Source organism: Arvicanthis niloticus, chromosome 1, assembly GCF_011762505.2.
Source record: "Arvicanthis niloticus isolate mArvNil1 chromosome 1, mArvNil1.pat.X, whole genome shotgun sequence".
Lineage (NCBI taxonomy): Eukaryota > Metazoa > Chordata > Mammalia > Rodentia > Muridae > Arvicanthis > Arvicanthis niloticus.
Window position 1 is genome coordinate 131942496 of NC_047658.1, and position 25420 is coordinate 131967915.

A 25420-nucleotide genomic window follows, 5' to 3' on the forward strand; every position below is an offset into this window, starting at 1 on the left:
CACAGACTATGTTACAAAGATCCCAACTGGTTCAAATGCAAAGAAAAGGTGATCACGGGGTGCCCAACTCCACTTGATATACTTACAACACAGCTTTTACATCTAAGGCCCAGGGAACATTGTGGGTAAAGGGGAGGGGAGATATTGTAAGAGACAGAAGACCTGGACATTGCTGCTGGCTAGCGTTTTTTATATATGACAGGGAAGCTGTACCCTGCATTCTTGACAATAGAGCTGCTGAAACAAGATCTTCGAAAAGGCAACGGAGGGTGACATGTCAACAAGAATGGGAGACATCTCACAAGGGTCTGCCTCTGGATGGAGAGCTACATACAGGCTCTCTCATTGGCTGCTGTGAGACTCAGTATCCAGGGAGGAGCTTCTGATATGGATCCAATCCCAAGTGTGCACAGTCACAAAACTCAGTATCATCAGGTTGTGCGTGCCTACACACACACACACGTAACAATAACAACTAAAGAAGAAGGCATTAATTTGAGAGAGCAGTGGGGGCACTGGAGGGGTGGAAAGGATGAAAGTATAGTATTCATACATGAAATCTTCAAAACTATTTAAAAATTAAAAGAAAATTAATTCACAAATAAGTCCACTTCCTATGTCCCCTCCCGCCCATTCTCTCTGGGTTTTGAGACAGGGTCTCACTATGTAACCCTGGCTGGCCTGGAACTTGCCATGTAGACCAGGCCTCAGAGTTGCTGATCTTTTTGCCCTCCAGGTGCTGTGATTACAGACATGGCCAGCCTTATTTCTTATATGAAGCCAGTTCACGGTTATCTCTATTAACAGAACCCAACCCTTTCCGGGATGTCAAGGAAAGATCCTGTACCAGAGCGGTTTTCTTTTCGCTTTTTCACCAAGCTGATACTGAGATGACTATAATTAAACTTTCTAAGGATTATTAATCGATCAAGCTAATGATTGTGTTTGCTTTTTCCCCTCAGTACTGTGAAGATTTTTTCTGGAGTCAGAGCAGCTCAATAAAAAGAATACTTTCTTTTGTTATCAATTCTGAGTTGAGGAAAAATAATTCTTGAAAGGTCATTTTAAATTTCCAAAGTCAATAAATATTACTGGAACCAAAAACCCCTTTGTCTTTTTAAAATTTGCAATGTGAGACATTTGGGTCATGGCAACGTTCGGTTTAATGTTTGCAAAATGTGACACAATTGGCTCTCTGTGGCAATCCTTGAGATGTCTCACAAACATGCCGAGAGCCCATCTGATGTAAAGAAATACAGTATTCATGTCCTGGGCTATAGAGACTGATTAGTTGGTAAAGCATCTTGTCACACAAGCATGGGGACTGAGTTTGATTCACAGACCCATCCTGCACTATTACAATCCCAGCACTGGGGATGTGGAGACAGGAGAATCCCTGGGTCCTGTCAGCTAGCCAGCTTAGCCTAATTGATGAGCTCAGGTCCCAGTGAGAGAGACCCTGACTCAAAAAACAAGGTGGATGGTACCTGAGGAAACACGGTATCTGAGGTTGCCCTCATGAACATACATGCATATATGCTCCCATATACCCATGAGGCTTCACACACTATTAATTATCAATGAGGAGGAAAAAAGGGCAAACTACTGGTACCTAATTATATGATTCAAAGCCATAAAATCCTAAGTGGCGTTTGGATAACTCCCAGTTAAAATGAATTCGGATAAAATTGAAATGTCTCCAAGATCTGTAAAATGTTCAATCTGTAGAATGTACAGTATCAAAATGACTCCACCGAGTAGGCCTTTGGTCTGAGGGCAGAGACTTATGGGTAGTACTATAGCTGGTGTACTCTAAACATAAGGAACACAAAGCTTGCTTCAATAAAACAAAACAAAAACAGGTGTCTGTGTGGTATCAGACACCTTAAATCCCAGCACTTGGGAGGAAGAGGCAGGCAGGTCTCTGTGAGTTCAAGGCCAGCCTTGTCTACACATAGGGAGACCCTGTTTCCAACAACAACAACAACAACAACAACAACAACAACAACAGCAGCAACAACCACTGCCACCAACACCTCCAACATCCTGGGTCTTCACACCTTCCTGTTTGGCACTGTTGCTACCCCATAGGCAGAGCCTTTGGCATTGCTAATAGTCTCTAAACTTGAATTGAAGCACTGGAAAATCTAGATGTGTTACTCCAAAACACGGCATTGTGGCATTTCAGAAAACATACGAGGTCGTAGAAGTAGGAAGGTCACTTATTCTCTCACCAACCCTTACACCCTCCTTTTCCTTTGCTCCATTTTCTTCCTTCAAGGGTCCACAGGGGGAAGACATAACGTCTGAAGCCATGGCAGCCATCTTGTGACAATGGGGCAACAGAACAGCAAAAAAAATCAAAATGTGAAGGAGAGCAGAACGGAATGATGGGACTACCCTGGATCTTTGAGGATGTCAGCAGGCTGACCTCCATCTCTCAACTTCAAGTAAGTGACTAATGCAAATTGAGCCAGGGTCTCTCAGTGTCTCTTTAAGTGTCATGACATTCATGGGACATGAGGTTTGTACTGTCCTTTGGGGCATACAGAGGAGAGTGACTCCTGACACCACTGGTGAAAGACCCTCAGGGCTTTAGCTGTCTTGAACTTCCCACCTCCCCCAAGATCTCGGTGTGCCTAGTTCCCACCATGCCAAGACCACCCACATCTCCTGTGCCTGGCCAGCAGGCCTCATCACTGAGAGATCCAGCTGAAGCCCTACTTCCTTGTTGCGTGGCTGAGAGCCTTTGTAAGGCTAAGTAGTACACTGACAGTTCATGCAATGTCTCCTACAGCCTCTGACCCACACAGATGAGCAGCTAGTCTGGCCCGAGACTAGAACCCACCACCTCACTCTGCCTGTGCTTCTTGCCACTGAACTCATATTCGTCTTGTGAACCTTTGGTGCACTTTCTGAACCATGGTGATGAGATCTCATCGGATCAAAACAGAAGCACTCCCACGTGACACCCCTGAGTGTATATTTATTGTGATTGAATAATCATAGATTTGAGAGAATAAAAGTTTCATCAGTATGTATGAATTCATTTCATATAACTTATAATTTTTTCACATGGTGTTAGGTTTGGGTGTGCAATGTCCTTGGTAAGAATTAATTTTTATCTGTTTTTATCATGTGTGTTTCCACTTTTTTCCTACATCTAGAACACATACCTTACAGAGATAACAGATCTATTAAATCAAATAATATGTGTAAAGGTTTTGGCAGAGTATGTGACATATGGTTGGCACCTAATAGGTGTTTTCTAGGATTATCCTAAGCCAGAATTTGAAAACTGAACATTATTTACGGTAATCATAACTGGCAGGTTGAAAATTTATCTTCCATATCGGTCCAGCGACTTTATAAACATTAATAAGTACTATAGAAAGAGTAAGCTCACAGCATCTCTCAGCCATAGAACAACTTGCATCTGCAGCCAGCTCTCAGGCAGCCGACAGCCTGTGTTGGCTCAAGTTCCATCAGGGCTGTGTGCTGCTTTTCAACAAAATATCCCATTCCATGCTTGTCACAGTTCCTACTGAGAGCCTTTCTCTGAATTCCTTGTTTATTATGAACCATTTCTGGTCATGAAGGCAAAGACATGAATTTTAAAGACTGTTTCAATTACAGGATGATGCATGCAGTGAATGACAACCAAGCAAGATGGGGACTGTTCTATTTCTCAGCCCCTGGGCTGTGTGTGCTGGAAAAGTCAGACATAATAGCTACAAGCACTGTTAGAGGCAAGAGACAAGTACATGCCTTCCTGAAACACAATGTTTATAAGGTGATGTCTTCATTTTGGGGTCCTGTCTTACTTCACTCAAGCTTAAGTACCTCAAATGTATTTAGGTATTTAAGAAATGTTATCAATTGTGGCAAAGACCCCAAGTACTACTATTAGGGATATGCAGTCTTTATACTTTGGCACTCAGTCTAATATCCTCAGAGAGAAAAGAGAAGCAAAAAGTCACAGCCACGAAGGCACAGTTCCTACAATATGGAACCTCAGAGGAAAAAAGAAAAAAATCCTTAGAAAACACGGTATACTGGCTCATTTTGTGTGTCAACTTGACACAAGCTGGAGTTTTCACAGAGAAAGGAGCCTCCCTTGAGGAAATGCCTCCATGAGATCCAGCTGTAAGGCATTTTCTCAATCAGTGATCAAGGGTGGGAGGGTCCATTGTGGGTGGTGCCATCCCTGGGCTAGTAGTCCTAGGTTCTATAAGAAAGCAAGCTGAGCAATCCAGGGGAAATAATCCACTAACCAGTACCCCTCCATGGCCTCTGCATCAGTTCCTGCCTCCAAGTTCCTGCTCTGTGTGAGTTCCTGTACTGACTTTTTCTGGTGATGAACAGCAATGTGGAAGTCTAAGCTGAATAAACCCTTTCCTCTCCAACTTGTTTCTTGGTCATGATGTTTTGTTTAGGAATACAAACGCTGACTAAGACACATGGGAATGGATGGATTAGAAGATAAAGTTGAGTAAATCTTTTCGGCAAAGTGGGAGAAAGATGAGTGGAAATTAGGATACAATGTAAATAAAATTGGAAGACAAATCTAGAAGATTCATACATGAATAAGAGAAACTGTGGGAAACGAAAGAAAACATAGAAGAAAAATGTCAGGGACTTCCCCTCCCCTCTGCCTTCCCTTCTCTAAAACCACTGGTGTGCAGACTGAAGAGAGCTTCTGACTGCTCAGCACATCAAGTGAGAACAAGCCAGCACAGAGGCGACACCTCAGGAAACCTGACACACTGGCGGGAAAGCAAAGGGAGTGTGCATGGACAGAATGAAAGACTAGGCTATCCAGGAAAACCAGGTGTCAGCGCGGAGGGGTTGGGGTGGGGGATACACTGCAGATGAGAGATGCCTAGGGTATTCAGAAGGATGGAGAAAGAAGGTCCCAAAGTAATGGCCCTAGAAGCCACCAGTCCAGACTGGGACAGGTCAGAGGCTCTGAGAAAACTTCCATAGGTTAATGACAGGACAATGTAGAGAGCTTGAAGTGAGATAAAGACAAATATATTAAAAATCAGTAAACCAGGACTAAAGATGCACCTCAGTGGTAGAACAAGTACTTGCCTCCTTGTGCAAGATTAAACAAATAACAAAGCAAACAGGAGGATTGCTTATTTGGGAAATGGGAGATAAAAAACCACCATCACTACCACCAACAACCACAACAACTACAAAATCCCCAAACAACCACAGCACAGTAGGTTCTATGTTCTGCAGATGTGAAAAACTTACACCCAACTGACAGGTTTGAAAATTTTTAGAAAAAAAAAATCATCATAACCCACCCCCCATCTTTATTTTATAAGCAATGCAGTGAAACAGCTATTTATACAGAATTTACATCCTGTCAGATTTTATATGTACCCCAGGGATGATGCAAAGTATACAGAAGGGTGTGCACAGGCAATATGCAAATACTGCATTTCATATAAGGGATGTATATGAGAACATCCATAGATTTTGGTATCTGGAATTCCAACCCCTTTCAAATATTAGCATGTATAATATGGCATTTGCAATGTTATGACAAATACTCAAAATTGACCAGAGAGCATAATCATGACAGAACTATTCTAGAAGATAGGAAGGCAGGAAGGGTGTCCATGGAGGCAGGGAGAATTCATGGATGAGGAAGGTGTGGGGTTAAGAAAAGACAGATAAATTCACTTTCTACAGGGAGATGTTATCAGCTAATGCACAAAAGAAAGATGCAGAAACAGCAGCCTACGCATGCTACTTAGTGACACAGACATAACTAGGGAGTGATTAACCCAAAGAGCTGAAGACACAGCATCTGAGGAGGTGGACAGAGCCCATGTGGAGGACAGAGCCCTGTTCATTCTCCTTGTAAATTTTACAGAGCCATCTGACTGCTGAACACTGCACATTTTTGTGTGTGTGTGTTTGTGTGCGTGCACTCGTGTGTCTGCACATAAGTTTGATACAAAATGAAATAAATCAAAGAATCTATAATGACAGGATGTCAAAGGTTTCCTTCCATTTCCAAAGCTCCGGGATTAGAGTGAGTTTTCTACTGGGAGTGGACACAATAGTAAACATGTTAACACTTCATTTCCCAAGTAAGATTAGACTGAATCCCGGAATGCTGCCCACTCAACCCACTCAGTCGCAAGACAGACAACATCCAGTAACAACAGTTGTCTATATAGGCATAATCCAGATGCACCCACAGATAATACAAGAGAAAATGTCTTCTTGCAGATTAAATGCCTAAATACTCAGAAACATTCTTAAGGCTTGATATGAAAAAGAAAAGAGAAACGTCACCATCTTTTTCCAAGTAGCAATCAGGGTAAACATTTCCATTTTAGCCAAACTATTTTTTGGATAAATAAGTCCCGATTGTTTTAATTCTTCTGTGACATTCCAAACGCTCCCTTTCAACATGGGGCAGAAAGATAATGAGCTTTTTAAAAAATCATTTACATATTTTATCTTTTCTTATCACAGAAAGCAGACTAACTAGTTAATTGGTTACTATTACTCTAGACTGGAGTTTATCACCACCTTCTATTCTATATTGAATTTACTTAAATCTCTGGATCCTCTCATGAATAAAAACCCAAAACAGGCAGGGATCATGGGTCCATTTGGCTTACAGAGGCCAGGCTGGAACAGATCTCTGAAGTTAGTAGCTCTGGGTAGCAGGCATTCCACCCCTCTCCCCAGGCCCTACCCAGAGATCAACCAGTCATCTAAACGAAGAAGACATTTGTGGAGTTCATCCCACAGATAGCAATAAGACGAAACAGGAAATGGATCTACTTTATTCTTATGTTGGGAGAAATTATGTTGGTTCCTCTTCCTGTATATTTGTCAGAGAAACCAAATTTGACTCAGGCTTCAGGCAACATTCTGCACTGGAAGCCCCTGGATGGAGGAGGAGTGGTTGGACAGGTAACAAGAATTCACTCACCATGGAGTGCAAGCTCAGACATTCACTACTCACTACTGCAGGATATAAGAACTACATACATAAGAAACTATGACAAGCAGGCCATTGGAGACCATGTCAAGGAGAAGCTAAGGTCCTGGGGGCAGCTAGATAGGCAGGGATTACCCTGGTCTGGTGCTGCCCTCTGAAAGACTGCATGATCAGGAACTGTCCAGGGTAGGAAGTTAACATGTATACTCTCAGATTCTGAAAAGGATCCAGCCAGCTGTCAGATAGACTAGCCAAATAGATTCAAAAGGCCAGGACCGAGAGGTGGGTTTCTAGGGCCCAGAAGGCCCAAAGTAACCCTCACATTGAACAAAAGAGGTGGTGAAACCCAAGGGGATTAAAGAATTTCTCTGTTTAGCTATAACCAAGGACCTCAGATGAAGGACAGTCAAGGACAACTGGGGAGCAGAAAAACATTTTGGTCTTGAGCTGGGACACAAACTTGGCAGTCACTTAGTATTTTTGCCACTAAACCTGAATCAAGGGACCAAGGTTCTGTTCTTAACATAATCTGCAAACACAGGCATTTTGCTATGTTTTGTATTTCAGATAACATGCCATACATTAAATCCCTGAAGGAACCTGGATGTACCACAACTACATCATAGAGTTTATGCTTTGCCACATTCACTGCATGTGTATAAGAAGCCCTCACTGACCTCACTGACAGGCAGGTACCCTAGATGCAGAACCTAAGCACAAGAAGAAGCATTTTTCTAGAAGGTCAGGGAAGGAGGCCAGACAATTGGAGAACTGTCAGAGATACATTCACTGTAACACATTTCCCTGCCTGGCAGTCAAGGAAAATAAAAAGGTAATTTTTTTTTGGGGGGGGGGTGTGAGACAGAGTCTTATTATGTCGCCATGGCTGGCCAAGAACTTATTATGTAAACCAGGTTGTCCTTCAACCCAGAGATTAGCTTGCTTCAGCACAGAATGTAGTTTTTTAGTGCCAAAATTTGAAAGACAAGAAATGAAAACAAAGCGAGCTTTATTTTTTTTAAAGACAAGGTCTCACTGGACAGCCCTGGATGGCTGGATGACCTGGAATTGCCTATGCACACCAAGCTCATCGGGAACTGGTAGAGATCTGCCTATCTGTGCCTCCCATGGGCTGGGATTTAAGGTGTGTGTCACCACATCTGACAAGAAGGTAGTTTTTTTTTTTTTTGTTTTTTGTTTTTTTTTGTTTTGTTTTTGGTTTTTTGTTTTTTTGAGACAGGGTTTCTCTGTGTAGCCCTGGCTGTCCTGGAACTCACTCTGTAGACCAGGCTGGCCTTGAACTCAGAAATCCACCTGCCTCTGCCTCCCAAGTGCTGGGATTAAAGGGAAGGTGTTATTTTTAATGACTTGTGTGTGTGTAGTGCAATACATGTGAGCGCAGGTGACCAGAAAGGCCAAGGGTGTCAGGCCCCCTGAAGCTGAAATTGTGTTGGGAACTGAGCCGTCTACAAGAGCAATAGGCACTCTTAGCTAAGGATCAGTCTCCATCTCTCTAAAGTCTGGTCAACAGAGTCACCACCCAGTCCTCCTCCTTTCTGGCATCATTTTTGATCCATGAAAAGAATCTTACTAATAGATGAGAAAGGGACCTAGAAACAATACCATGCACCAATCCCTTAAAAAAAAAAAATAGAAGTATTCTCAAATTACCTCTGAACCCTAAACTATTCATACAATGTCATGTATCTGAAAAATTCACTTCACTTTTCTGCCCATTCAGAAACCATGAAGGACCATTTGAAAACCCAATCACTTCAGAAGCAGTTCTATAGTTTATAAAAATGAAAAGAAAAAAAAATGCAGCCATCTGGTAAAAATCCAGGTGCAGAAGACGTGACAGAAATCCATGATCCTCCTTTAGCTTTCTGGGGACACAGGAGAAGCAAAACTAAATGGCACATCATGAAGCTTTGGTCAGGGTCTGATGTGCTCTGCATGCCACAGCTACACCTGGAGCGACACATGAGGCCTCCCTCAGAGCCCCTTGTAGCTCCAGCATGGCCAAGTCCTCTTCCTAACAGATATTCTTGGGAAGGCTTTACTTCAGGATCCTGGAAATGTGAACTTTTATTTGGTGATCTACTTTCTCAGACGATATTAGGGACATTTTATTTCCTTGTTCACGAGTACGTGCTCCAGTCTGAGTTACAGTCAGCTGATGGGACAGGTTAGGGTCTTAGGTTCAGAAGCTAGAATGTGTATGGCAGCTCTTCTTCCTATGATACTGTGCCTGCAGTCTCACCTGGGTTCCTCGGGGCCCATCAGACCTCCCTGACGAAGTCTTGAGCTAAAACAGTGCTTTGTCTATTCCATGGGCCTGGAATTAGCCAAGAGGGTATTTATAACCAGCATTCATTCTGGTACAGCACCTGGGAGAGCCAGACACTTTAGTAAATACTGCAGTGTCTAATTGCATAGATCATTAGAAAAATTGCAGCTACTTTACATACAACGATTACAGTGGCATGTTAATAAACAGGCTCCAGGGTTTGTGTTTCGTAAGCATTGAAGTAGATTTCTCTTCTTGTGTGCATTCTCCTTTGTAAAAGGCTTCTTTCTTCTTTTTAAAAAAGATGTTACACAAACCCGTCTTTTTTTTTGTTGCTGTTGCTTTTATTTTTGTTGTTGTTGCTTTTGTTTTGTTATTTGTTCTGCATTGTATTTTGTAACTCTAAGGACACCTTACTAGGACAGCCTGCACCAAAGATTTTCCTTTGCTAGGTCCTGCCAGTTGAGAAGTGGCCGGACATAGATGAGGAGGTGAGGACAGAAGGTCCTGGCTCCCTTTGCCCTCATTATTCTTCTTCCTTATGTGTGTAGTGTCTCTAGTGTTGGCTATGTTCCTGCTGCTATCTCAGTTGGCTTCATCCTTCACTGATCCTGCTTGAAAGATGTCTGTAGGTCCCAGGTAGCAGGGACACTGTGGGAGCTGGTTCCTATGGGGATTCCTTGGGTTTCTGCCAAGTGTCCCTCCCCAGCCTTCTAGCCTTCCTGCACCCTGTAAATCCACTCACTTTGAAATTCCAAATTGGGTTTTGTATTTTCTTGACTGGTCTCTGAGTAGCAAAGTGCCCTCTGATGCTTTCTACCAAAACAATTACACTTTGCCTCCTTCAGGGAATGTGGGAGGAAGCTCCAAGGTGTTCACACCTCAAAGCTCTTGGTTATTTATGGTAACAAACGATTTCATGGTGGGATGCTCCAGGAGGCATGATCATTGCTTTCTGATCATTATTTCTGTTCCTCTTTGGAGCAAACCTTTTGGACCATGGTATAATTTACTTATTACAAATGGGGACCTCTTACAGATGGGAAAACTGTGTCACACAAAAGTGAATCAGTTGCCCGGTGTTCCATGGCCAGAAGGGACAGTTTGAGGGCTGAAGTTCTAAGTGGTAATTTATTATGATGAGAAAGCAAGATAAATACCTGAGGCAGGGGAGTAAGCAAGACTATCTGCAAGGCTGAAGACACCAGAGGAAGAAGCAGAAAAGCCCCAAAAGTCCGAGAGGCCAGACTGAAAATTTAGCATCCACAGGGTATCACCTGAGGAGGCTGAACAGTCCTGGATTGGGGTCCAATTAAATGTTTTCTTTTAGAAGAGTTTTCTTGGTTATGGTTTCTTCTTCACAGCAATGGAAACCCTAACTAAGACAAAGGGTCTCTCACCTACTTTAGCATGGCTGGCTCTCCTGGCATGGCTTTAATTTGAGTGGTAAGCAGTTTGGGAGAAGAGGCTTATGGTTACAAGAATCAGCTCATTGGCTCCTAGGTTGACAATACTCGGCAGGAAGACGAGGGCTCTGGACTGCTGTCAGATCTTCTGAATCAGCCTGAGATTTAGCTGCTGGATTCATTAGTTAAGAAGGTTTTGCCAGCTGGCCTGCCAGTATGGCCAGTTACTTCTCCTATGGTCTCTGCTCTTGTCATGAAACTCCATATCTTTATAGTGGACTAGCTGTTAGAGATAGCCACCAGTAAAACACGGGCAAATACATGAGACTAGCAACCACAGAGATGCCAGTAAGGGCTTCTGTGATGGGGGAGCAGAGATGCATTGTGGGGAAGAGAGCTTTCAATCTGTATGCATAATCAGAGCCCAAGCTCCACTCCCAACTGCGCAGGGAATCATGGAGAGAATGAATATTCATGTCCGTAACTTATTTCACAGCATAAGTTGAATTGCTCTTAGTTTGAAGATAAAGCCTATTTGCCTCTCTAGTTGTTAGTGCTCAGTTTACATCTCCTTTAGAAGAACAGATTTCTTAGTAGAAAAGAAAAATTCAAGCACGAGAAATTCAGAACTTACACAGCTACGGTTTGTTTGTGAAGCAGGCTGCTGATGACGTGTCTTTGTAGTCTTGTGAGCTGCAGGCTCTAACCAGGGATCATATAGTAGGGCCTTTAAATATGCACTTCTGGAGCTGGGGAGGCGGCCCAGTTGGTAAAGTGCTTCCCAGGCAAGCACAAGGACCTAAGTTCAGATTCCTAGCACTGGGGAGGCAAAGACAGGTAGATCCCTGACTGAGAAAGCAAGACAGATATGCACATACACATGTGCAGACCCCTCACTTCCAGAGAGAGAGAGAGAGAGAGAGAGAGAGAGAGAGAGAGAGAGAGAGAGAGAGATATTGAGCATATTCTCAATCTGCAGTTAAAAATATACATTTAAGGCATTATAACTTTTTTCTTTGTTTCCTAGTCAATTTTGGGACTATACTTAACAAATCAGATTCTAGAAACAGTGGAACTTTCAAAGTCACAAAGAATGATCCTCTAAAAAGAAAAGAATTCCAGAGAGCCGTTTCCTACTACAATACATAGTTTAGGTGTGGATTCATCTGGATGCTGTTCAATGTCTTAAAAGTTAAGACTCCAAAGAGACAGAAGAGGACAGCAGTTAGCTTTAGTATTTATAGCGTATATGAGTACAGATAAGGATAACACGTTTAAATGAGAAGCAGGCCACTTGGAACAGAAGTATGACTCACAGCGAAACAGAAAAATCTCAGATGTAAATTACAACATCAATATTTGATGCACTTTCTTTTTCCTTGTTTGATGCATTTTCTTCTCAGGCTGTCTGTATTTGGTTTTAAAACTTAAAACCAAATGAGACTTCAGATCATCTCAATTATGACTTTATATAAAATGAAATCCCATGTGCAGCACTAAAGAAACAAGACTATCACGATATGGATATGGATATGATAGTTTGCTGGTTAGGTTTCCTTGCTAAATAAGCAGGGCTGGGCATGGCAGGTTAAGCATTCAGGGATGTTCACTCCCAGGGGTCCTTGGGCCATTATTTTTCTTCAGATTTTTAGCATCCCCGAGTCTCTGATATCCATGATTTCCCTAAGGAGAAGGTAAGAACTGTGGTAGATCTTTCAGCTTTTTGTACACAACAAGGCTAACAGCAGAAACGCCTGTGGGGTCAGCAGGCAAGAGATAGGCAAGAGAATGAAGCAGACAGGATGGTGCCTGGAGGGTCCATGGGTCTCCTCACTAGCTGAGAAGTGTCAGGAAAAGTGAAGCTGCCTGAGTTTCCTTGTTGGTGTCTTGTGAGGACATCCTGGGATCTCAGAAACACTTTCCCAGTTGTCTCTGAGAGAGGTTGAGTATCACTCAGCTTGCTGTGCTGCAGGAGGGTGGGCTCAGCAGAATGACCAAGACTGATCACTGTCTCTCAGCCAGCCTTTTCACACACATTGCAAATACCCAGCTCTCTTCTGCTTCCGACGGAGGACATTTTTGGTTCTTGTAACTGAACCCGAACTGATAGCTAAGTATAAGATCCCAAATCCCACAGTAGAGTACCAGGGAAAACTGCTTAATGCAACGCAACATCAAAGAGAGAGGGAAGACTGTCGGACTATGACAGACAGAAGGCTCACTGTTCATTTCCCACATGCACATCTGGAGGTGAGCTAGCATCAGCAGGAGAGAAAACGTGCAAAATTAGAGCACAGTGCCCAGAGTGCACAGCCAGCTTGCTAAGCACTCCTGAGGCCCTGGGTTCAATCCACAGAACATTAGCAAACATGTATATGTGTGTGTGTATATATATATATATATATATATATATATATATATACTGGAAAGAGAATACTGATGGGTGTGACTGGGTATAAATGGACAACAAACACCTTGTATATGAATTCAAGGTTGGCTTGTGCTACATGAGCACTTGCCTCCAAAAAAGGAGATGGGGCTAGGTAAAAGCTCACAAGCATGGCTTGACAGGTAGAAAGCATCTGCTATTCAAGCAAATGTGAGTTTGAATCCCCAGAGCCCATGTAAAAAGTGATATGAAGCAAGGGCATCTCTACTCCCAGGATCTCAGAGGCAGACAGGAGACTCTTGGCAGCTCCTGGGACAGCGACTCTTGCTTATGAGTCAGGAAAACAGAGACATTGTCACAAAAAAGGCAGAAGGTGATGACTGAGGCATAAGGTCATCTTTGATCTCCACATGTACACGGGACACATGTACGCCCAAATTCATACATGTGAATGGCCACATACATGTGCACAAAACACACACACAATTCACTAAAAATGATGAAAATTTTGTCCTGCATGGAGCCAAGCGTATAACTGTTTCTAACTTATTTTTTGACAAAAACATAATAATTAGTTGCAAAGGGAAACAGAAGTGTTTTTCTTTAAATGTGTTTTTGCAACAGCAAAGTTAAAGCATGTCCTTTCTCCTACATGTGAGGTAGGGACAGGCACATCTGGTTGCTAGGAACACCCTCTCTAAGATACTGCTTTGAGGCCTTACGTTGTCTGAGTAACAGCTTGATTGACCAGCTGACAATGTTACCTGTTTGAGTAAAGCGTAGTCCTGTCATGTGGATAGTGTTCGCCGACATATAAGGAAGAAGATGATATTGTGGTCGCTAAGGAAGCAGCTTCAAATAATGATGGAGTGCTGGGTACCAGGTCGGGCCTGTGTCGGGATCCCAGGGCTGGAGGAGCAAACGCAAAGGCATGCACTCATGAATCTCAGGATGCAAATGCAATTATGAATTAACCGTGCTCTTCTGAACTACAACAGAAGAAATGTAAAATAGCTGCTTGCAAACAGGTTAGACGGAAAGAAAATGACATTAATTTACAAAATGGCTTATGGAAATGACATTAGGGAGGCTCTTTTAAAAACCTAATAAAGCGACTTACTCTTCAAAAACGATGGCATAAAACCTCCTAGGAGCTTAAGGAGATAATTCAGCGGAGATTAAAAGGATGACTAGCAGACGCATGAACAGAAAGGACTGCTTTGCCCTCCATGTGAGAGGCAGACTTCAAGGGACATAAACAAGCACTTTAACAAGACAACAGCCCATGGCATCTCAGTCCCACGTGAGCCTGCACAGACTTCTGGACGTGAGCCAGGGCTCTTCTTAACATCCTCTTTTAATAGCAAGCTTGCCCTTTTAAAAGTGAGAAAATTCTTATTTCTATTTAAAATTTTAGGAGTCCAAGAAAGTATTTACGTCATTCATGGTCTTCACTCTCAGGAAGGATGAACCCTCCAGGCTCAGCAGTGACCTGGGCCTGGGTTCCATGCAGAATCCATATGGATTTTCTCCCCTCTCTTTTTGACACAGGGACTTGTTATATATAGCCCTGGGTGTCCTGGATCTCACTATATAGACCAAGCTGGTCTTGAACTCACAGAGATCTGCCCGTTTCTGCCTTGTAAGTGTTGGGATTAAAGACATGTGCCACCATTCTTGGCTTATCCGCATTCTTTATCTTTCCCCAAACCGAGCTGAAATAATGTTAATGAATACAGTACAGTCTTGGGGTGTTTTTGACATTGCTTGATACACACAAAAGGCCCCAAATGATGTATTTTGACCGTGTAAATAGAAAATAGGAAAATAGCCCCAGATGAGTTTGAGGTGTATGTATGTATGTATGTATGTATGTATGTATGTATGTATCTAAAAGTGCCCACCATCAGTCTAATTCCAGCCCCTGAATTTTGGATTTGAAGAAGAATATTTGATGAGGTAGAGGGAGAAGCATGGAGGGAAAGTGAAAATGCTGAACTGAAGTTTAGATAACATGTAAAAAGGTGCCCAAATATGTAAGCAATGGGTCCAATAATTCACATGAAAAAAAAAAACCCTAAACCCATCTGACAGGTACACATCACATCACAAGTGCACTACTTCCTCTGTTTCTAGGCATTCTGGGAACAATGGAGTATATTTAATTTTACTATAGCTAGTAGCTACTGGGGAGCCTGAGACAGGCTGGTTGCAAGTTCTAGGCCAGCCTAGAAGCTTAACAAGATTTCAGTTTAAAACACAATAGAAAACAAAAAGTGTTTGTTAAAACAAGAGTTATTTAAGAAAACAAATTTTGTTGTCCTAGTTCTCAAACTGTGGACATCTATAATTTTCAGTGTGTTCTCAGAAATCAGGTAGCCTGCTGAGGAACAGGCTAGCAGAAGGCAGCTTAGAAGAAGGAGATGAGTATCTACCAGGAACTGCTGTCATCGATACAGAGAGGACCTGGCTACTTGTCCTATTGGTGTGACAAAATAACCTGACAAAAGCAGCTCAAGCAAGGAAAGCTCGTTTATATTTTGGCTCCCAGTTCCAGGGACCCATCCACCATGGGTGGGGGGAGGGGGGCGGGTCACAGTAGCAGAGCTTAAGGTAGCTGGTCATATTCATCTGCAGCCATGAAGCAGACAGGGAGGAAGGTTTATGATTGGCTAGCTTTCTCTCTTTGCAGGGCAGGATGAAGGCCCAGGAAATGATGCAATTAACTTAATTAAGACACACTCTCAGAAGTATACCCAGATGTTAAACTAATTTAGACAATTTGCAACAGGTATGCCTGGAGGTTTGTCTCCTAGGTGACTCTAGAACACACCAAGTTCACAACATTAACCATCATAGGCAATTCATTAACTCTCCTTGAAGTAACTCTAGACATAAGAATATGATAAAGAAGAAATTCAACTTAAAATACAGAAACAAATGCTAAGAAAGAAGGGAATAGAAATAGTAATGTATTCTGAAGACTCTAAGAGAAAGAAAGTATCTGCAAGAAGTCTTGAATCTTCTATAGGAAGACACACTTTGGAGATTCTCCAAAGAACATAACTGATTTAAAAAAGTTTACATTTGTTGTAAACCAAAAGATCCAAAAGAGCCTGGTATCATGCTGTATACCTTTAATCCCAGCACTTGGGAGGCAGAGGCAGGCGGATTTCTGAGTTTGAGGCCAGCCTGGTCTACAGAGTGAGTTCCAGGACAGCCAGGGCTACACAGAGAAACCCTGTCTCGAAAAACAAAAACAAAAACAAAAACAAAAACAAAAACAAAACAAAACAAACAAACAAAAAAAGAAAATTCAAATGATCAACTCAGTAGATAGAGAAAAATATTTAATAAAATTCAGTACTCTAGTTTGTTAAAAACTTTTTGGTAAATTAGGAATAAGGAAAGGAAATCTTTTGGTCTGGCAATTGGTAGGAAATACAGCAAGCATCATTTTAAACAGTGAACCATTAGAAACATTGTTTTAAAATCAGGACTAGGCAAGGCTGCCTAGAGATAGTTGCTTCTGCTCAACACTATATCAGAAGTCCTAGCCAGCAAGTGATGGGGGAAAGAATAAGATACAAGGTCTACCGAACATCATTGTCAAACAGCCAGAACACACAGTTCTTAAAAAAGATACAAAAAGTCCACATCAATCCCTTTCTTTCTGTGTATCTAAGACATTCATACCAAATAAACAAGTTCTAACACTTATTTAAATTTACTAAAGCAGCTCTAAATAAACTGAAAAGGCTTATTACATCACTGACATATGCCAGGCAGTGGTGGCGCACGCCTTTAATCCCAGCACTTGGGAGGCAGAGGCAGGCGGATTTCTGAGTTCGAGGCCAGCCTGGTCTACAGAGTGAGTTCCAGGACAGCCAGGGCTACACAGAAAAACCCTGTCTCGAAAAACAAAACAAAACAAAACAAAACAAAACAAACAAACAAAAAAAACCAAAAAACAACAAAACAACAACAACAACAAAAAAAAGCCAAAAAACCAAACCAAAACAAAAAAATCCACCACTGACATATGTGCACACATTGGTGTATTTGCAGGTGTTTATCTGCACACACAGAATAAAACTTAGGAAAACAAATCCCAATATGTTAGCATTTATTATCATTAAATCACACACCATATATTGTTTATATGGCATTTCATCTTTATATAAATTTATTGTACTCTGTGTACCTATAACATTTTAATAGGCTAACTCTTGCAGCAGATAGTCTCTAATTTCTCTACGGTGACTTTACACTAATCACAGAATTTACTAGAATTTTTCTGCTTTAGAAATTTGCAAGCATCTACCTTCTTCATCCAGGCTGCTGAAACTCTGTCCTTCGGTTAACAAATCCCGCTTTTCATCCTTCCATTCCTGGCTGATGGAGGACACGATCTCCTGGGAGGTTGCCTTCAGTGCTGCGATGGAGTTGCACCGTTTCTTAGAAGGCGAGGCCTTCAGAGCTAGACGGTAAGGATGAGTAATTATAAAGCCAGGCACAGCAGGGTAGTGTCTCATGGTAGAGCCAGGCACAATGGGGCATGTCACACTGTAAAGCCAGGCACAATGCAGTCCCAGAACTGGGAAGGCTGAGGCAGGAGGAGGCCTTGGAGGTTGGCCTGGGTTACAGAATAGGATCTTGTTTTAAAACAACCACAGAGGCTGGGGGCATGGTGGCACTTGGGAGGCAGAGGCAGAAGCAGAGGCAGGCAGATCTCTGAACCCCTCTCTCAACAAACCCAAAACCAAACCAAACCAAACAAACAACCCCCCCCCCCACCAAACCAAAGACCCCCTCTACCACAGAACTAAAGAACTAAAACTTACAAAGTCAGATTCATGTTTCTACATTTAATATTCTATTTATTAGTTAATATATTAGACATAAATTGAGAATAGAAAACTAAGATCTCATTTCATATCTATATACAGCAAGGGAGATCAAAATGGTTTGAGCTATATTATTTGTTCAAAATGGTTTGATTTTAAGAGAAATAGTCTAAAATACATTGGAGTTGAACTGTATTTTGAAACAGTTTTATTTGAGGTGAACTTTAATTTTTTTTTTCTAAAGAACTGCCTCTCCTCTTTATTTTTCTTATGCTGGGAGTGGGCTGGGAGAGTCAGTAAATGCAGATGCTAGTGCAGAGAGTTCTCACAACCCTGGTTTGATTAGCCAGGGACCAGCACTTTCTAAATGTGCCCGGGTTTGATTGTGTTGGATCGTATACTCGTGTTGCCTGCACGTTACTCCTGACTGCTTCTTTCTTTGTGATTTTTCCACTGAAATTTCCTTCTCTTTGGTCTTGTCAGATGTATAATTCACTCCCATCTCTATCCAAATGGGATTCTCCAACCTGAGAAGCATGTTGGAAACCAGGGCTAGTGAAAAATGGACTTCCCCAAGCCACCATGCCTGCCGAAGCCTGTGGTCTCAGAGGATACTTTGAGCTGTCGTCTGATCCCACCACTTACAGTCCGGCTTCCCTATAGTAACTCTTCTTGGCTGGTTATTGCTAGAGAATCTCACTGGAGGAAGTCAGAGGGAAAGAGGGAAGCTGAGACCTGTTTATGTTGCCCCTGAACTTGTTATTGGCAGCAGTCCTTTGGAGGTTTGCTTTAAAGGGGTGAGCCAGCAGCAAACGGATTAGCCAGTGTGTTTAGCTCTGGGACTCTCCTGAGTTTGGATCACATGGCTCATTAGGACTTTCTGTGGACAGATTTAATTGGAGGACTCCGGGACTCACTAATGAGGGAAGAACTGAGGGCAATCTCCCCACTTCCAGGGAAGGCTTAGCTTTCTTCCAAGCAGTTGTATGTTAATATTGTCACTATGATAAAAAATGTTTGTGGACTCAGGCTTTAGTCTGGAGGCTAACACTCACACTGCATATCTCAAATTGCTGAAATGTCTAAGGGAGCCTGGCCCCTTTACTGTCCTAGAAACAGAGGGCAGAAAAGTGGGCTCGCTCCAGGTCACAGGGCTAGAGAGTGAACCACAGGGGCCTTTCTTGTTTTCTTCACTTGATTAATGATAGTTGATTTTCTAGCTTTTAGCATCCCATTTTCTGGTTAAGGTGTGCATGCACATGTGTGTATGTGCATGTGTGTGCATGCGTCTGTACACTAGTGCCTATCTCTGTGTGTGTGTGCCTGTATATCTGTGTGAACGTAGAGGAGATTTTGGATGTTCAAACAACTGATCTTGCCATTCCTCTTGGCTGCTCACAATGGATTTTAATGATAACTAAGTGGACCAAAGAAGCTGGTTTTCCCTTGCTGTTTTCTGTTGAGCAATGCTCACTTTTCCTTTCCAGGGCAGAAGTGGTTATCCACACACTGGCGTCTGCTGGCACACTCCCTCTGCTTTTGCTAACCTTTTATGAACTGCGACACATTCCTGTCCTTTGCTGTAATAGCTTTAGGTTTCCAAGTAGAGCATGTTCTGATAGCTAAGTCAGAGAAAATGAGCCGTGGTTTGAGGACTGCTAGGGGTCCCTAACACCTCATATGTGCTACAAGGTTGAACTATTTCTATAAGAATATGAAGGCATTGGGGGTTCTTCAGATGTTGAATGAAGTGTGCTGTTGTCATGGGCTGAATTCAGAAGCAGATGCAAGTCTCAACGGAGCGACTCAGAGATACTCAGCTCTGACTCCCTCTTCTGGCCTCTGTGGGCACTGCATGCACATAGTGCACATATATACATGTAGGCACACATACACATGAAATAGAAACAAATTAATCTTTTTTAAAAAATAAGACTTATTACATTAAAAGCACGATAAGTCAGTGATTGGGAAAGTCTGTAACACATGCTGTACTTTTTTGAAACCAAAGAAGCTATTGGTTATGGTACCAGTTTACATGCTACTGCATTAAAGAAAAAACACCAAAACCACAAAACCCCCAAAACAAACAAACAAGCAAACAAATAAACCCCAGCTACCAAAGTGAAGGGATGCCAGGAAAAGGCGCCCTCTTCCAGAATTGGATGTGTGTGTGGCATTAAAGGGCCATGTCTTTTGAAACTTTATAAAGTACTGACTCGGTGGGAAGACAGGCAGAAAATCTTGGAGAATATGAGCCACAAGGCTGTTCACCAGAGACTTGTAGTCTAAATAAACACTACTTTATGGTCCTTCTTAGGTCAGGAAAACCTTGGGCAGAAAATGTAATTTATAGGGTGGTCTCAATTTGACAATAAATTTTAAGATGCCATTGAGACAACCAATTGTATATAAAAGCTGGTCTCAGAATAATAAGGTGAAGGTTTATATAAACGTAGAGATTATGTGAATCATCTGGAAAAATGATAAACACCCAACATACATGGTCAAATATTACGTAGCCTAATTCTCAAAGGAATTATAAATGGCTGACAAACCATGAGAAAACCTAACCAGTACTTGAGAAAATAAAACTATCAAGTAACATTTTTTACTTATCAGAATGGCATAGTTCAAAAAGCCTATTGCAGGCTGAGGGCTGTGTTTGGTTTCTCTTATGTACATTTAATATCCTACATCCACATCTTGAACTCTATCCCAAGTAAATAATCCTGATTTAGACATAGCATTTATTTGAAACTATGTTCTTAAGAATATTAGCTAGAAATAGAAAAAGAAAAAATGATGTAAACTGAAAGAATGGCTAGAAAATTACAGCACACCCCTATAATTTTCATGCTGCATTTCAGTTTCAAATGATGTTTAGAATATTCAAGGATCTGAGAAACTAATTATAATGATATGCAAAAACCAGAGGGCGGAGCCTAACAGGAGTCACCATTATGCTGTGTGTGTGGTGCCAAGTCAAACCTGGAGCTGGCACACAGCAGTCCCGTGCTTTGTTGGATACCAGCTTTATAGAAATGCACAAAGCACAGAAGAGAAAGTCGGGAGGAAGTATGCCAACGTCTTAGTACCAGGCGGGACTGGGTGGAGGGCTTTTAAGTAATTATCATGGTTTCCTTTGGATTTTCAAACTGCAGCAAATATTATAAGAAAAATTTATGATTACTAACATGATTTTGGGGCTGACTAACTTATTATGATTTGTGTTATTAAAAAGTTGAACTATAGAATAATTAAATGGTAATTAACAATATGTGTATGATCTGCTTACTTTCCACTTTCCATACAGTTTGAACGCTAATAGTATGCACATAGAAAATTCCCCATGAGTATGAAGTTAAATAAGATGCCATATACACCTTGATTCAAGATAATCATTATTAGCTTTGGGCTTAGTTTGTTCTATTTATTTATTTACTTCTGGTTTGAAGGCAGGAGACTGGTTTGAGAACTTTCTCCTTTTTGATTTTAGAGCTGGGCATCAGTCTGGGGTCCTCCTGCTTTTATATCACTTCACTGACTGAGCATCTCCCTAACCTCAGCTTGTGGTTTCTTTTAATATAAAAATGGGATAATAATTATGGCATCATTAAATCATGACATTTAACCATAATTAGTCATTACTACCACTGCATGAAGAAAAAAAATCCCCATTCTTCCAACAGAAACTTTCCACAGATGCATGGACACCAGTCACAAGTGCTACAAACGAGAAACTTTAAAATACCCTTACCTTGAATTTTCTTGAAAACTCTGGAATTCATAAACTTTAAAAATCTATCTGCATAAAAACTTGGTCTATGAACTGAAACGGTGTCCTGGAAAATAGAAAGAGAGATGACAGGTTCACCTCTTGGAGTTCATCTTAAGTTGGGAAAAGGTTCTGTTAGTCAAGGTCCAAAATAAAGCATGGCGAAGGATTAGAAGGACCGGCTGGGGGCAGCCAGCAATACTCAGTCATAGTACAGAGTCGATGTACTCAGCACAAAACGGATCATGCCGGGATGGCAGAGACAGCCACAAGACTGTCTGTGACCCATAAGTGAAAACTGTCCATCCTGTCAGCACCACCAGGTCATGGGGGCCCTTACATGTTCTGATTCTAACAGACAACTAGCAATCCAAGCGCCATCCCGGATGAAGGGGGGCACTTGTAGTGAATACACCGTTTAAATGAGGTGTCTGCACTTTTAGCTAGGAACGTCCTTGGCAACTCTGCAAGGGCCAGCTAAGAAGGATACAGTTCTTGGTTACACTGGAAAGAACAGAAACACATAGAGCGCTCCTAGAATAAGAGTGATATTTAAATCAGTGTGGTTTCATCGTTAGGTAACAAGGCAAGAAGACTGTCTGCGGTTCCACTGCATTACCTACTGACCACACAGGACTGGATTTAATTAAAGGGTCAGGATCCTGTTGTGGTTTGCAGGAGACCTTAGGACTGACAGGTCATTTTATTATAATCCAGAGAACAGCCTGGATAAAGGAGCGGATTCTCTATGTTCAGCTGGCAGATGCTCTAGTTTTGAATGTAGGTTTCTGGAATGCAACAGTGAAATGTCTAAAAGGTCAAGTGTGGACACTATGAAGGGTCCACAGTGGGGTTCAATGAAGTCAGAAGACCTGCATTGGGGGTGCAGTCTAGTTTTAACAGGCTGTGTGATACTGGGAAGAGACAGTATCCCAGGGCTTCCCTGATTAGAAACATCCTGTTAGATGTTTCTAACCCTAATAAGAAACACTCTGATCCTAATTAGAAACATCTGTAACACACTGTCCTATGAGTTGATGTGCTCCTAGTTAGAAACACCTTAATTCTGCAATGGGCAGTTAAAAGGGGGCAGCTCTCCAATCACACCAGGAAGGCTGAGCAGACCCTTGAGGAGCAGGAGATGTGGCTAGACATTTGTTTCTGCTGGGACGAGCGCTCTTCCGATGGTACTGGTAGCTTCTGTCTACATGGAGAGTTTCTCACAAGAGGCACCATGACTTAGAAATACTGGTAGGAAGTGAGGGAAATCCATGGCTGACTAGTTCTCAGCCCTTGACTTTAATGGGCCTCCATTATTGTTATCTTTGGTCTGAAAAATCCCTTCTCAATAAGAAACAAAGTTGCATACAAACGAAAATAAGTCTTGGTTATTGTTTACAGTTGTTATGTATACTTTCTTATGACGGCACTAAAGATCAGAAGGCACGCTTACAATGCTAACTTGAGTCTAAATCATTGACCTGGTAATGGAATAAAAGTGGCTTTGAAAACACAATGTGAGCTTAAGGTACTTGGCATTTACCCTCTGCATTCAAGGTGCTGCGAGGTTCTCTTTCTCAGCTGGGAGACTGAGACTTAACTGACCTTGATTTCTTTCATAAGAGGAATCCTTGGTCTGACTGAGCCTGTGGCTGATTCTTAGAAACAACTCTGTGTGCTTATAATTTAGTGTTACATTCTGATGGAAGCCAGTCATCAACCCATAGTTCTTTTCATGCTGAAAGGTTATTAATGATATTCCACAGGATTGAAAAATGCATATTCTTTTTCAGAAAGGAGGAGAACAGTGTCTATAATTTATTGTCTTTCAAAGGAGGGTGTCTGTTCACATCTTAAAGGGAAATGTGCAATCAAGTCTTTGACCGTTAGACTCTGAGGAAGTGTCACAGTCAGTTATTAACCGAGAGAGACTCAGCTCTGTCAGCAGCAGAGGGTTCAAATCAAACATCTAGATATGAGTGTGTATGTATGAGAGAGAAGTGAGGAGGGAGTCTGCCCTCTTTAGCTGATTTTTTCTTCACCTGACATTTCCCTGCCAATCAGCATATATGAATATATATACATGTATGTATTCATAACATAGACTAAAGAGATGGCTCAGTGGATAAGAGCACACAGTATTTTTGCAGAGGACTCAAGATTGGTTCCCAGCACCCAAATCAAGTACACACTGTAACTCCAGCTCTGGGAGATCTGATGCTTCTGATTTTCGTGGGCACAGGTACTCAGGTGACAAACTTAATATGCATACATGCAAATATACAGATAATTAAAAATAATAAAATAAATCTTTCAAAGAGTTCACTGCATTTGTAAATACATTCTACGTCAGCATTTTTCACTCTCTGTGTCCTTGTCATGTGTTAGGCATTGAGCTGCACATTAACATGCAATACCCCACACCATACTCACAGCAGGTAGGCAATGGACCCTCAGTGATGAGAAAACTGGTTGCTTTCTCATGTGGCCAGTCAAGTAGGAAACTGGTTCAAATCCAGGGCTGTTTACCATCATAGTCAGGGCTCAAAAATCTTTAGTCCAGTTTTCATTTCAAAGACTCCCATCTTCTCAGAGCCTTTGAAAAAGCTCCACCTCACAAAGGCCACCTTTGTATTCCACAGAGACTCGACCACAGTTTTGCTTTCCTAACATTTACCTGGCTGCTGGGCTGAATGTCATTTATTTGAACAGCTGTTCAAATTTATGTGGTCTCCTTCTCAGACTCAAACCAGCATCCCAGCCTCAGACTCTGAGCGTGCAAAGCTCTTGGCTCCCCTCTGAGTCTGATGACAGTCCCAGCTGGACTAGAAATGCCTCCAATTTAACAAAGCATAGGTCACTCACCCCATCATAAACAAGGGCTTTCCAGGAATGTTCTAACTTCTTCATTAACCTAAAAAGTAAACAGACAGGAAGACCACCACTGAGAATGTAAAACTTCTCTCATTCGGTAAATGTTCAGAAGAAAACATTGTTTTGATGACTTTTTGAAATAATGAAAGACCACTTCCCCAAAATTTCTCACCTATATGATTGGAGAATGTCAATAATGCCCATGAATAAAAGCAGTTTTTCTCCCTTATGGCTTTTAGCTGGAATGCCTCCCATTCTGTGGATAGAGCAAAGGGGGAAGATACTTTATAACATGAGTACAGAGAGCTAAATTCATTACTAATTATACACTGAAAACATTAAGAATTCTAGACTACCTTTAGACTACCTTTATTGCCACAAGTTTTCATCACTTTAAAGGATAATGACTCCAGAGCTGTCAAATCTATGATGACTTGGGTGGAAAGAATGTAATTACAAAACTGCTTCTATTTAAAAATTAGGAGCAAAGAAGGATATTTAGAGCAGTATAAAATATTGCTTTTTTAAAAAAAGGCAGTACTAGGGCTGCAGGAAGAGTGCCTGTCTAGCATTCCTGAAGCCTTGGGTTCAATCTTGAGGGTTGTGTAAAATCACACGCATGGTGGCAGATACGGGAGACAAAGGCAGGAGAATTAGGAGTTCAAAGCCATTCTTGGCTGTGTAGGAACTTTAAGTCAGCCTGTACTACAGGAAACCATGACTCTCCCTATATATACATATTTGATCTAAAGAATCTTATGTTTACTGTGAAATTGAAAAAAACACATAGAGACATGGTATGGTAGTACATACTTTTAATCCCAGCACTGAGGAGACAGAGGCAGGTGGATCTTTGTGTT

At 41.8% G+C, this 25420-nt stretch overlaps 1 protein-coding gene across 1 annotated transcript in view; it reads right to left on the reverse strand.

Annotated features, from left to right (window-relative positions):
- Pip5k1b (phosphatidylinositol-4-phosphate 5-kinase type 1 beta) overlaps positions 1-25420 on the reverse strand; it is a 137041-nt gene that overhangs the window by 32711 nt on the left and 78910 nt on the right. Inside the window, exons 7-11 of the mRNA XM_034507229.2 lie at positions 24733-24816; positions 24552-24600; positions 21669-21753; positions 17386-17541; positions 13826-13970 (exon numbers count right to left, since the gene is read on the reverse strand). Of these exons, the coding sequence (XP_034363120.1) occupies positions 13826-13970; positions 17386-17541; positions 21669-21753; positions 24552-24600; positions 24733-24816 (519 nt within the window). The remainder of the gene's footprint in view (positions 1-13825; positions 13971-17385; positions 17542-21668; positions 21754-24551; positions 24601-24732; positions 24817-25420) is intronic.